Source organism: Juglans microcarpa x Juglans regia, chromosome 4D (genome assembly GCF_004785595.1).
Source record: "Juglans microcarpa x Juglans regia isolate MS1-56 chromosome 4D, Jm3101_v1.0, whole genome shotgun sequence".
Lineage (NCBI taxonomy): Eukaryota > Viridiplantae > Streptophyta > Magnoliopsida > Fagales > Juglandaceae > Juglans > Juglans microcarpa x Juglans regia.
The window spans coordinates 26,883,619-26,897,734 of NC_054600.1; the positions used below are offsets into that span (position 1 = coordinate 26,883,619).

Consider the following 14,116-nt stretch of genomic DNA (forward strand, 5'->3'; position numbering starts at 1 on the left):
CGGCTTCATAACAGACTGTTGGACGTACATAAATCATATAATATTCTGGATCCGACGCCTTCTATTACTACCATATTGTTAATCAGGAGAGAAGGCTTGAAATCACCTGATCAATCACATCTTTAATCAAATTACACATAAATTCTAGGATGAAATATAGGACGATCCTAATTAATTAGCCTAAGCCTGCTGATTAGATCAAGAACACCAAAGCACAAGCAAATTAAATTAAACAATATAATATATATATAATTTATGTATGTTTTACATTCAACATGAATTGTAGATGCATGCCCAGCTTGCCAATAATTACAGATTCCTTCAAATTTCCCCACATATTTGCACCACGAAATTAATGACAGTTTTCTACAAATTCCATCACATATTTGCACCATAAATATATCGATGTAAATTAAGCTTAAGAAAAACAAAAGAAAAAGAAAACCGAGAAAATCATATCAATTTGTCCAGTCGACCGTGTTTAAATCAAGAGGTCTGGGTGGAGCCATTGTTCTTCTCTTCCACAGATTAATTTCTTTTCTTGGCTGCAAAGGCACTCCTCCTCCATCTACCATTAATATAGGTGCAGAGAAAGGAATCATGACGTCCTCCTCTTCTTGATCACTCTCTTCTCGATCTCTCTCTTCATCCGAGTAATAGTTCCGGTGATCCCTGTCTATTGGTGAAATCTGATCAGCCGTCCAGTCAAATTCAGGCAACGAATTGCGTCTACTCGCGAACCGCTTCATTTGACTTAATGAAGGCGCTCTATCTGCAGGAATCTCAGCTGGCTCCTCGGCAGCAGGAGAAACAACATCGGAGTTCCTCCCTGGTTTTGTTTTACCACTAAACATCCTCCTAATAGCCGAGGTATGCTTCTTTATGTCACGGCGATGAGGAGAAGAAGTACTCGACACAGCCTTCACCCGATCTTGAGGCGGCGGCGCGGCACTCTTAGCAGCTTTCTTGATCTTTTTCTTGTGCTTGATCTGGCCCATGCATGACACTTTAGGTGAAGTGGGTTCTTGTGTCTCGTACATCCCCCCATTCCTGGACTTTCTTCGAGCTTCAACCGGAATTATCGATATGATCGGACCCGAAAATCCTCTGCCGGCATGAGCTTTAAGCTTGGTCGTATTGATCTCCGATCTCTTGTCCCTACCAGGGCTGAATGGAGGGTTTTGGAAGGAGACTGCTATTGCAGAAGCTGCTCTCGGTAGAAATTTCAAGATCCTGTTCTTCGGTTTACCTTGTTTCTCCATCGGTTTACCTTGTTTCTCCATTGTACAGAAGATTGTGCGAATTTGATAAATTTCTTCGGCAATGATAAGTTCTATATATATATATAATATATATTGTGTGCAGAGAAGATAATAATACAATAGAAGGGTCGCTGAGGTTAATGTGTTTTGACGTTGTCAAGATGGGGCGAAGAGAGAGAGAGAGATGGTCAAAGTAGATGTTGTGACTGAGCAAATTAAAGCTAGCCTTATCTACCCATGCCAGAATTATTTAATATTACAGCCTCCGGTTGATGCATTTTTACTCTCCTTTGCACGCAACAAATTAAAGTCTCCATTTATTACAAGTTTGAGAAGGAGAAATAACTTTGGATATTCACGTTTTTTAAGAATACGGACATGCGATGCTTTAATTCAATATCCTATCGCAACATCATGCCATGTTAATTAAAATTAGTGTTTATATAAATTATTTCAATTAAATGACATATTGTGATAGAACGGAAGTACCACATCATCTATATTTTGGGAGCACTTGATAATCTTTTTAAATGTTTATATCCTATAAATATTTATGTTTGTAAATCATGACTGGGATATTATATATATTGTGATAGGATTTTTACTTATAGGAGACTCTTAATTGGCCGTTTGTTCCTAAGTTTCCTAAGAATTATTTTTCTTAATTTCTCAAAATATACTTATGTTTTTTTCTTTAAATTCATAAGACCATTTAGTGCACGTGAAATGTTAACTAATACTTACAAGAAATATATGAAGTAGGATTTCTTTTCTTCTCCGAACACAAAATTGTATACACTATTTGAAATATTTTATTTAAATTTTATTTTTAACCAAATAAAACATATTCATTTACGTACGTTTTCTATGGAATAAAATAATTCATCACTTATATATATATATATATGTGTGTGTAGGTTTTACAAATGTTCACAGTAAAAAAAAAATAGCATTAAAAAATTAATCACAACAAAATTCAACATAAAGAAACTAGTTTTGCTTTACAATTATAATAATATCGGAAAAAAAAACAGATAGAAGCACAAACCAACATTGTGTATATATATATATATATATATATATATATATATATATATATACATGCATGCATGTATATATATTATGCGCTAAACATGATCCTTCACTTTTCATATTAATACAGTCTATCTAATCAAGAAAAAAGTTAATAAAATGTTCTTTTTCTATTTAAAATAATATATATATATATATATATATATTCGTACCTGATGATAAAGTACTGTTAGTTTTGAATAGTAAATTAAAATGAGGTAGGTTGAGATGAAAGTTGAAAGTTTAATAAAATATTAATAAAATATTATTTTTTAATATTATTATTTTTAAATTTGAAAAAATTAAATTGTTTATTATATTTAATGTGAAAATTTATAAAATTTATAATAATAAAATAAAATGAGACAAAATAGTTTGAGAATTTTTCCCAATCTGACCCTTATTATCCTCAGTACTATATGTCCCATACGTGTTCTAACGACTGGGTAATTTTATTATGGACTGAGTACTATATATAGAACTCCTTGATTTTATTTTATTAGTATTTTCTGTTTGGCATAAGACAAACCACAAAAGCCTATGATTTAAAAATGACATGCTACCATTTGATTTTATCAGTTTATGACTCATTAAGCTTGACCTAATCATTACTAATATATGTTAAAAAAAAAAAAAAAATCTCAAACCTCATACGTGGCTAATGAAAGATAACGATCATGCACCAAATTCAGCTGATAGCTGTCTAAAGACTCGTTTGGATATAGAAATTTTTTCATCTCATCTCATCTTTATAATTTTTTTAAATTTTCATACAAAATATAATAAATATTTTAATTTTTTTAAATCTCAAAATAATAATAATATTATAATAATATTTTATTCAGGTTATCTAAAACTATCTTATCTCATTATCAACGAGTCCTAAGGTAACGGATTTACTCATGTCACAAAAGGCGAAAAGGTATTATATATTTATATACTACATTTTAAAAGTAGTTAGTCAATAATTAAAATGTGTTATATCAATACATATAATTAAAAATAATAGATCGAATATAAATAAAAAAAATAGTATTTTTATAACTAGGACTGCAAATTAATTATAGAGGAATCGATGCAAATGTCTAACTCCGGTAAATAAGATGGATTTTGACGTGGGTTATAAATACATGTGAGTTCTACTATTTATCAATGCTGACATGGTAATTTGGAATTACCTAGCTGGAAGTTTCATTTCAGAAGTAACCATTCATTTTTTTCTACGCAAATTAATATACGAATTAAGAAAGTCTTTAGCATGGTGGATGCCAATGCGAGAAAAAAAAAAATATAGGTAAGGCAACGATCCGACTGTAGAGTAGGAAACATCGTCCAAAAAAATGATAGCTAGTTTGTATCTTTGACTTTTTATTTGTAACTTGCATGTAGCTAGCAAAGTTGATATATATAAGAATAATATTATATGCAGTCGTGAAATATACAAGTATCATATAGTAAAAAATAATAAGATTTATTATTAAAAAATTAATTATTTTTTTTTTCATGTGAGTCTAGTATATATTTATTTTTTTTAAAATGATTGTGTGGTGTTTGTACAATCACAACTGTAACTATCATTTTTGTATATATAAATGAGAAGTTCTTTATGAAAGTTTTATATATATCACACATTTTTATTTAATTAATATATCATTTGTTTTTTTTATCTTTTTATCTTAATACTTAAATATTTATATTTAAATAAAAAGATAAAAATAATAAATTACTTATTAATTAAGTGACGGTGTATAATATAACCGTGTAAGATTTTCTTGTAACATCACCATGTTAATCATTTTCTTCTCCGCCATATTCCAGCTCATGAGAGAAATCGATAATCATGTCCTTTTGGACCCAATAGTCATATATGGTTATGTCCTTTTCGGAATTTGTTCAGATCATGGAAATCGGAAATAGTCAATGTTTTTGACTTTGGACAAAATATTAATCAGGTCCGGCAGTATTTATCTGACAGTTTGATGGAGATAATTACTAATACGGTTTGGATTGCTCAAACTTGATTTTCGACGAAGTCAAACAACTCATGCAAATCACATGGCATATACGTCATGATGTGTTGTTTAACATAAATGCAACATGAAAAACTGGTCAGAAATGAAGAATTTGTGCTTATGCCGGTTGAGATCAGAAACTCTCGGGACATTGACCAAAAAAAAAAAAAAAACTGAGTGGACATTTCCTCCGTCTTAGGATAAACACCGATAATTTTTACACAACCGTTACAGTCGCGTTATATGATAATAAAGTAATAATTTGTCTATAGTAATACTTCTAGAAAAATTCATGTCCATGTTATATTATGGATTAGTTTAGAGAGTAAGATGAAATGAAAATTTTGTAAATAATAATAAAATAAATTATAAATAATAGTGAAATAATTTAAGTTATTTTTTTAAATTTTGGAAAATGAAAGAGAAAAAATTAAATAAAAAATATTATAAAGTTAAAATATTGTTAGAATATAATTTTATAATTATTTTTGTTTAGAAATTTGAAAAAATTGAATTATTTTTTATTTTTTGTTTGAAAGTTTGAGAAAGTAATTGTAACGGTTAGTTTCAAAAGGTTATAATGATTAATTTGAAAATTTTGTATTTGAATTACATTTGAGAATGAAACAGAATGAGAATTTTGGAATAAGATCTATTTTCAACAAGCCCTTAGTCAAGAGAAAACTCTTTAACAATATTGTTGCGGACGTATTTTGTAACATTGACAATGATTTTCAGTAACCTCTAATTAGAAAGTAAGAGGGATCAGACGTTGTTGGGATACTTTCGCTACTTAAATTGGTATGTATTATGAGAAGTATTTCAAGTATATGAAGCTCAAACGTTATGGTATCCCCACATTGGATTATTCATTTTTTTTATTAGATTATTCATTTACTCTCTATATAATAATAAAATATTATTAATTTAATAATTTTTTATTTAATTTATTTTTATCACATTTTGTAGCTCTATCAATTAAATGTTAATAATAATTATATTCTAATTAAATTAATATTAAAAAATCATTTTTCATTTAATGCTAATAACGAAAAATATTTTATTAAACTCATCTAAATTTCTTAATTACAAACCAAATTGTATTTTTACTTGGAGTGAGAAATTAATATTTTAATGTTTGTTTGGAGTGAAAAATTAATATTTTAATGCTTGATGAATCAATTACAATTTTTCATCTTTAGTCAACTACTGTAACAAAAATCTAAATTATTTTAAATTTACTCAATTTAATATAAGATATTTTTTACATCAATTATACAAATTTCAACTATCCTTCTCATTTGGTGAGGTGCTCGGGCATCATTGTTATGTCTGGAGTTTTAATACCTGGGCGCGTATTGTGGGCGTGTACGGTGTATCGCTTCGATGATCATTCTGTCAGTTACATAATTAATCAGTAATTAATGATGGTTGAAATTGAATTTCGTATTAGCCCATTATGGCTGGAGGCCGAGGTTCCTTCTTTGTAGATTGCAGGCCTTGGGCTCTCTACCCGCGGGACCTTCTCGATTGTGGTTTCCGCTCATTCTTTATGGAAAAATGCTTGTTGCAAGTGCTGGTGCAAACGTGGTTGACGTGGAGATACTTGATGGGAGAGAAACCGAGCTGATGATAGGGACAGACCGAGCTGCTAGAGCTGGTGAAAGAGAAAGATCGAGCTGATGAGAGAGAAAGAATTCATTTTAAATCTGACGTAACATAGACGACTGCATGTTAGTTGTATTTAACGGCTATATATAGAAGAATTATTCTTTATGAGGGTCTATTCGTCCCTCCAAATACTTAAAAGATTTTTATCGATCTAATTCATGAATGGGAAGGGGTCGTTCTTTGGTTATAAAATTAGATTGTTCATGTTTAGGGGTGAGGAAGGTGTATTTCCACATGCCATGTGAGAACTCATAATAAATCTTCTTCAGGATATATAGGTGGTCCTCAAACAGACAACAAATTAAAATTCAAGGTATTTACAAAAAAGAAAAAAGAAAAATCAGAAAGATCGATATGATCTTCAGTATCATGCAGGTGGACCCCCAAAAAAATGGGAAAGATCAATATCTTCTTTTTTAATATATATTTTTATTTATTTGCTCGGTAGGAGCTTATCAACATATATTCGTGGGTCATATATATTCGAGGGGCATAAAAATAAAATAATATTGCCAGCATTATGGAGTATTGTTTATTTTTTTATTCTCCAACATGATTAACATATATAGTTACATTTATGAATCACATGGGAAACTTCAGAATTTATAACGCGGGGTACCCTCCAACGTTCCCCTGATCACTAAGAACCATTTTTTTTTTTTTTAAACATGGATTTTTCTTCAACCCACTCCATGTCTACTATCCACGTGTTGCACGTAGGGACTGGGTACAAATTTACAATTGATGGCACACACCATCTTTCTTTGTTTGGAGAATTTATTGTTTTGAATGTATTTGGCCAAGACTCAAGAGCAGAAGTACTGTATGTATCTCAGTGCCGAATAGCTGGATACCATTAATATATATGCATCATTTTTCAGAATTAAATTACTCCTTTAATTTATTACCAACTGGATTTCCGGATTTGACTTTGACAAAGTATAAGTGTTGGTTCAATTAAATCATCTCCTATAATTATTATAATTTTTTTAAATTTATATATAAAATATAATAAACAATTTGCTTCTCCTTACGATTCATTTGATGCGTTGCGCGTACAAATGACAGACGTGGCAGGATTTGCTTCTTTGTGGCTCGTTGGAGGCTGAGCATTGAAATCTTTAAAATTTGATAATTTTAACTTTAAAATTTTGGTATTAGATTTATTATATATTTAAATGTCAATTTTTTAACTATAATATATTTATTTTTATCTTTAAATTTAAAGACTCATTATTTACACTTTATAATTATTATTTTATTTATTTAAATTATTGTTTCCTAATTTTGAGCTACAATATATTTAAATTAGAAAATAATAATTTAAATATCAAATTAAATTATTAATTAAAATATAGTTAGTGTAATCATAAAATATAAAAAAAATAAATTAAAAATATTATTATAAATAAAATAATATTATATTATTATTTTGATGAATCCAACATCTAATCTAATATGAGGTTATGAATAGAAATATTTTTTATTTATAAAAAATATATACTTTTCATTAAATTTTAAATATGAAAATGATAGAATCTAATGCTAATACTTTAAGTACGGGCACATTGTATCATTCCTAAGACAGACTTATTTGTATAATTCCGACCATCCGGGTCTGTAGTATTTCTCTTCGAGAAATTCCCAACGAGACTGGTCTTCATTCCGCATGCCTTGTTGAAAGGCTTGAAACCCTAACTTCAGCTTGGCTAGACGCCCATTCTCTTTGCCCCAAGGTATGCTAATTTCTTTACCTATTTTATTAAATTTATTCAACCTACTGTTAAATCAATGCAAAAACCCTAGCTATTTGCTTCCGGAAATTTCCTGTGATATTTACATGAAGTTTTTGATTGGATTCATATGAATAACCAAGAGTAATTGCACATTTTAGTTGTAGTTTTGTGCGTTTTGATTAGTCTTCCAGGTTGATCTTTTTGAAATGTAGCTTCCTCTGTTGAAATTGAACTGGATGTTGTGGATTCCGCGCAGTAGCCGCTTCTGCCAATGCTTAGAATTTTGTCGTAGTTCGGTGACATTGATTGAAATTCTTACAGTTTGTGCGGGGGCTCCAGTGTTTAGGTTTAAAATTTGGAATATCTAAAATAGGGCTGTCTTGTCAGCTGCTCCAAAATGTAATGTAGTTCGTATGAAGTTTGTTATGGATTATTCTCTCGTGCATGAGTGCATCATTAATTTATATGGTGCGTGCTATTTAGGTAGTGAGTTGACGGTATATAGAGCAATGCACAAAGAGTAGTTAATTAACCCGATGGTCATGTATATTTCAGTTTGTTCGACTTTTTGAACTCGATTAAGAGATCTATATGCCTTTAAAAGTTATTCTTTGAATGTTTTTTCTTGAGTTGCTTTGATGATTTGGTCACATTTTGCTCATTGGACACATTTTGACATGGGAGTATGGTGTGGAGGAAGAGAATCAGTTATGGTTCTCTCCTTTGATTTGCAGGACTTCATTATTCGTGCTCGAGTGCTGAAGCTTTACAGGAATGCATTACGGACTGCTCAGAGAGCCCCTACTCATGCTAGAGGTGAAATGCTGAACTTGAGAAAATTATTTGTCTAAGTAATAGGATAACAATAATGTTTCTAGAGGAAGTTACTGAGGAGGACAGACTTCAGTTAGTATGGAGCAATATGGTTCTTTGTGGCTGCCAAGGTTTGAAGCTGTTCAAATGATTGCTTTTGTGGGTTGGCTGAGAGCTTGGAAGCTTTTCACTTTCAATTATGCTTGGACATAGCAATATAATGTACGGATTCCTGTTATACCATATTGATTCTGTCAGACCAAATTGCTTGGTATTTTGAAACCTGGGCTGACCTAACACCAAATTGCTCCGTTTCTGCAGAATACCAATAATACCAAATGGTAGTCTGATAAAGCTCTGTGCCAGTATTGACTGGAATAGGTTTCAGTTAGTTAGTAACGTAGCCTGTCAAATTTCTGTGCCGATCTGGGATGTTCTTGTACGAAGATACTTGGTCTTCTTTTGTGCTTGATGTTTGTCTACGAGTTTTCCTTCCTGTCAGACCCAGGAAATGTTTGTATAGATTAATTTTTAATCTCCTACTGTTTTGGAAACTCAAAGCTCAAGACAAAAACATTGCAATGATAACTATTTCTCTTGCCTTCTGCATATGTTTAGATTGAATTCATTACTTTGAAGCTGTTTCCTGGCGAGACTCCCTGATAAGAGACAGGTGTTTAAGCTGCTAAGCTAGTAAGAACTTTAATGCGAGGTTCCTGCTAGACCACAGAACTCTGCAATATGGTTATTTCCTTGAATTAATAAGTATTCATTAGGTTATAATCCTAGTAAAATACACATTTGTGAAGACTTCCTATCCAGTTGATTTCAATTCCTCTTATTTTTGTGAAATATTCTTTGGACTGAGCATCAAACTCATTATCCCATGTTAATATCTTTCAAGATATCGTACGCTTTTCCATAATAATTTGATGAATGCAAATCTGATGGAACTGACCGAAATTCAATGGGTATTTCAGCTGAATTGAGACAGACAATTAGACAAGAGATGGAGATTAACCGGAACTGCAATGATAAGCAAAGGATTCGTTTTCTGATTAGTGAAGGATTGGAGAGATTGAAAAGTCTCGATGAGATGCTTGATATGCAAGGTCACTGATCGCAGAGTTGACGTGCATGTAGAATTTTTTGGAAGTCTTCCTCTTCCGAAGGACAGACGGTTGTACTTTGCCATGTACATTGCAACCGTACATGGCGAACCGGAAATTTTTTTAGTATTTTATTTTTATTATTAAACTTTCCTCTATTTGCTCGACAATAAAACAAGTACTGTGTGGACATTTCAATAACATCTGCCCATACTGGAGTATGCTGGTTGGAGACTTCGGGTTACATATGTCCAAACAATTATAAGTTTGGTACATATTATGTGCGTCCATATTCACTTGGCTAAGAACGGGCGAGTAAGTTCAGTTTCAGTCAAATTTGATACTTTTATTTGAAAAAACTATGATTTGTTATACATGCTGATGCTTCGGATGAAGAAGACATTTCAGAGATATCGTAAAACATTGTTTAACAAACAGTGCTCTTATTTTACTCCTGTTGTCTTAAACTCCAACTGTAAGGGTGCAAAGCAATGCCCTTTCGTACCTACTAAGCTGGATTCTTTCCTTTTTCATGTGATCATATGATCAAAAGGGAAAAAAGCAATACGAAGAGTGTGACCTTAAATTTTTCTGCTTTTGAATAGTGAAACGTGTTAATGGAGGAACCATTGACATTTGACCCTGGTGGCTCATTTGAGAGCTTGGGTTGCCGTTCTTTGCTGGTACTAACAGCACCTGAAAGCTAATCATATACGTTGCGTTCTATTAAATCAGAAACTCATCCGCTCAAGTACACAAAAGTTGAAATTATCCAATCAATCATCTTTGTTCAAGGCTTTACAGGAAATTTCACGACATGAACTTTTTCATCTGGAAAGCAGTAACCAAGTTGAAACAATGATTTTGAAATCTGACGATCAAGTTGAGACAGTCAAGCCCATGTTTATACAAACTACTAGCTGTAATATCTATTATAACAATAATAATAAAAGTTCAAATACAAATACTTTGCTAGCTGATGTGGTGTTAGAAACTAATGTATCAAAAGAAAATCTTGGTATCAGCCGGTTGTTGGGCGCACACCCCACTTCCCATGTAGCAGACCGGGTTACACCTATCCCCAACCCCTCTGGGTCCCTCTCCCCCCTCCCCTTTGCTGCGATTTCTCATTCCCGAAGCCCCCATTCCCCCCCCGCCCCGCAGTGCCAATCCAGTGCCCTTGCTGTACCCATCAGCCAGCTTGTTTGCCCACCCCCGTACTTGCTGTAGTAAGCTATCTGGAATGCCTTCACTGGCCCACATCCGCACACGCTCCCAAGCATTGAGCTGCCATATAGAAAAGATGAGAAGATGAGAGAGAGCTCTGTTAGAGAAAATGAGAGAGAGAGTGATAGAGAGCTCTGTAGTAAGCTTTCTGTAATCAAAGTGAAAGAGAGCTCTGCTAGAGGAGATGAGAGAGAGAGTGATAGGGTGATTGATGAGAAAATGCAGAAAGGTTGAGGGGTATTTATGCAGGAAAAATCTTGGTATTTTGAGAGGAATTCTTTCAGCCGTAGGGAAGGAAAAAAAAAAAAAAAACCCACCACGTCAGGGGTGGGGTGTGGGATCAGCTTCACTTGCTGATCTATAGAATTTCTCATCCGCAGAATATTTAGTGCATCAATAAAAAGGTTTGCAAATGAAGTTTTTCTGTCACAATTGTCCGACATACAAATTTCAATCACATGAAGACCAGCATTACAAAAAAAATTACAACATAATCCGAGACAAAAATAATCGCGAGAGGAGGAGAGATCAAGGACCACCTAATCCGGCTCGGTGCAAAAGAAAGCTGCTTGCCTGCCTACTTCTACAAAGGGCGAGAAGCAAATCCCCTATCCACCATCTTCTCCACTAACTCCTCGTGCTTCTTTAACTGCCCTGCATTCCTTAGTTGCTGAAGAACCAACTCATAATCATGTGTGCTGGGTTTTAAACACTTCTCTTCAATCATCTCCCTGAAAAACTTGTAGGCATTGTTCCAATGCCCCATCCCACAATACATCGAGATTAAAACTCGGTAAGTATTCACATTAGGCTCGATATCATTCTCAAACATTTCCTTCTTAAGCTTGAGAACCATATCGGTTGATTTTGAGTCCGCAAACATCCGCATCAATATATTGTAGGTCACCGTGTTTGGCCTACATTCAACCTCCTTCATCTTAGCATACATTCGATGAGCACCATTCACATCCCGTAACTTCACAATGGACCTAAATATCAAATTAAAAGTTGAGGCGTTCGGGCTACACCCTTTCTTAATCATCAAATTCAGCACCTTAATTGCTTCCTCAAGATTATCATCCCGGCAATGTGTCTCTATAAGAAAATTATACGTAATCATGTCAGCGGGGCATCCAAGCCTCTTCATCTGATTATACACTTGCAAGACCTTTTCAGTCCGCCCGGCCTTCACATGAACCCGCATTAAGTTATTGAAAGTAATAGAATTCGGGCTACATCCCGTATCAATCATTTCGGCAAACACATCGTAGGCACGCGTAACTTGCCCGCACCTACACAACGCGTCGATCACAATACTGTAAGTGTACACATTGGGCTTAATCTCAGCCATCTTCATTTCCCCAAACACCCTCTCGGCCTCCGAAATATTACCCGCCCGACACCACCCGTGAACCAAGCTCGTATACACAACAACATCGGGCTCAAACCTATCCTTCAAGCTATCAAAGAATGTCTGAGCCTCCTCTGCCCTTCTTTTCTTACACAAAATACCAATCACGATCGAAAACGCAATCTTATCGGGCCTACAACCATACTCCTCCATTCGATTAAACGCGTGCACCGCCTCCGCTGCCAGACCGGCCCGAACGTACCGGCGAACAAGGATAGAGAATGTCTCGACGGTGATTTCCACGTTCCTAGCTTTCATGGAATCAATCACGTGCCAGGCCAAGTCAAACTGGCGAACCTTCCCGGCAAGGTCGACCATCTCGTTGTAGTGCTCGGCGGGGGAGTGGGCGGCCGGTTCCTCGCGGGCAGTGGACCAGTTGAAGAACGCCAGGGCTTGGAGGAAGGGGATGCCGTGGCGGACCCCACCGCATTTCTCAATGACGCGGCGGACGATGGAGGGGGTGACTGAATGGGCGGTGGAGATGTGGGAGAAGTCGTGGGATAGAGTGGGAATGGTGTAATTAGGGTTAGGCGGAGTGGGGTTAGGGTGAGGGTTGGGGTTTTTGCGGTGGTGGTCCTTGATTAGGGCGTGGAGTTTTTCGGCGATAAGGGTTTCTTCGGGGGTTAAGCAGTTAGTGATAGAGGAAGTTTTGGAATGATTTTCTGCATCATCCTCTTCCTCTTGAAGGCGTGCTTCGGAAGTTGAAGAAGAAAATGAATAGGCTTTGATTTTGAGTACACCCTGAGAAATATAGTTGTTGGACAAACGTAACTTTGATTTCATTAAAGCCATTGAATAGCTTCGTTCAAGAGGGTTCGTCTCTCCAAAGACTTCCTCACGCTGCGCGACTGACGAGTGGGGAGGGAGTAGGGAGTAGGGAGTGCAACTGCACTGACTGGGGAGGGAACAGAACAACGAGGAGGTCAGATTCGCCTTGAAGACGACGCCGTTTGCTTTTTTAGCATTTATAGAAACCAAGCAAACGTTGTTCTGGACTTGGTTCTATAAAACTTGGGCTGGGTTGAGTATGTGCGGGGCAAATAGATTGCTTTCTTTGTTTGTTGGTATTAACTTTTACAGCTTCAGCCTCCTCCTTGGGCTCTCCACTGAGACGCGTTACGCATCATAATCAGTATTAACTGGACCTGATTCCTACTGGTCCCCAGCCTCAAATGGAATAACGTCTTAAAGCGCACTCACTGTTCACATTAGTTTTCTGGTGTGCAACGTGAGACTCATTATAATTTTTAAAAAAATAAAAAGATCAAATATTTTTTTAGCATAGTTAATATGGAAGGCTTCGACATCAATGGTGTGCTAGGTATGTTAAAAAAAAAAAAAAAAAAATTGCACTAAATAGAATTTTGCTTTATAGATTTCAATAATATAGGAATACAATCTAAATTTTCACTTTCCTCTTCAAATATATTCCAATAAGTCTTTATTATTAAATTTATTTATCTAATTATTATTTCTTTGTATTTTCTAATAATTTATTTAAATATCATAAACTTCACATTTCGATGTTCTTCATCGATCAAACAATTACAATCTGAAAATGACTATACCATATTCTTTAAAAAAACCTTTCGGAGAGCTATATTAAAGAACAATTATACATCAAACCAAATTACTCAAGTACCCTTGTATTTACTACGTTCTGTCAATTCAATCAACAAATTGATTATTGATCAATAATGAAATAATTTGATAATCAATCAAATACATAAAGTAAATAAAGTGCGTTATACCAAATTTTGTTACAAATGGAAACCCTTTAAAAAACTTCTCAAAAGTAGATATG

The 14,116-nt window shown here is 34.3% G+C and overlaps 3 protein-coding genes across 5 annotated transcripts; 1 reads left to right on the forward strand and 2 right to left on the reverse strand.

Annotated features, from left to right (window-relative positions):
- Nucleotides 1-228: 228 nt before the first annotated feature.
- Nucleotides 229-1,478, reverse strand: LOC121261378 (uncharacterized protein At1g76070-like). The gene has a single exon (XM_041163717.1). The coding sequence runs from the start codon at nucleotides 1,281-1,283 to the stop codon at nucleotides 459-461; it is 825 nt and encodes a 274-aa protein (XP_041019651.1). The 5' UTR covers nucleotides 1,284-1,478; the 3' UTR covers nucleotides 229-458.
- Nucleotides 1,479-7,595: 6,117 nt separating this feature from the next.
- LOC121261380 (LYR motif-containing protein 2) lies at nucleotides 7,596-10,004 on the forward strand. Of its 2 annotated transcripts, none has more exons than XM_041163720.1 (3): nucleotides 7,596-7,752; nucleotides 8,449-8,568; nucleotides 9,546-10,004. In XM_041163720.1, the coding sequence occupies exons 2-3, from the start codon at nucleotides 8,463-8,465 to the stop codon at nucleotides 9,683-9,685; spliced, it is 246 nt and encodes an 81-aa protein (XP_041019654.1). In that variant the 5' UTR covers nucleotides 7,596-7,752; nucleotides 8,449-8,462; the 3' UTR covers nucleotides 9,686-10,004. The 2 variants fall into 2 exon arrangements, with proteins under 2 accessions (XP_041019654.1, XP_041019655.1); XM_041163721.1 differs by having other exon boundaries at nucleotides 8,453-8,568.
- A 573-nt stretch (nucleotides 10,005-10,577) lies between these two features.
- On the reverse strand, nucleotides 10,578-13,254 carry LOC121261379 (pentatricopeptide repeat-containing protein At1g20300, mitochondrial). Of its 2 annotated transcripts, none has more exons than XR_005939879.1 (2): nucleotides 11,219-13,254; nucleotides 10,578-10,961 (listed from the first exon to the last, which is right to left on the reverse strand). XR_005939879.1 is itself a non-coding variant. In XM_041163718.1 (2 exons), exon 1 carries the CDS (start codon nucleotides 13,102-13,104, stop codon nucleotides 11,485-11,487), a length of 1,620 nt encoding a protein of 539 aa, XP_041019652.1. In that variant the 5' UTR covers nucleotides 13,105-13,253; the 3' UTR covers nucleotides 10,578-10,961; nucleotides 11,441-11,484. The 2 variants fall into 2 exon arrangements, 1 of the variants encoding a protein (XP_041019652.1); XM_041163718.1 differs by having other exon boundaries at nucleotides 11,441-13,253.
- Nucleotides 13,255-14,116: the final 862 nt, after the last annotated feature.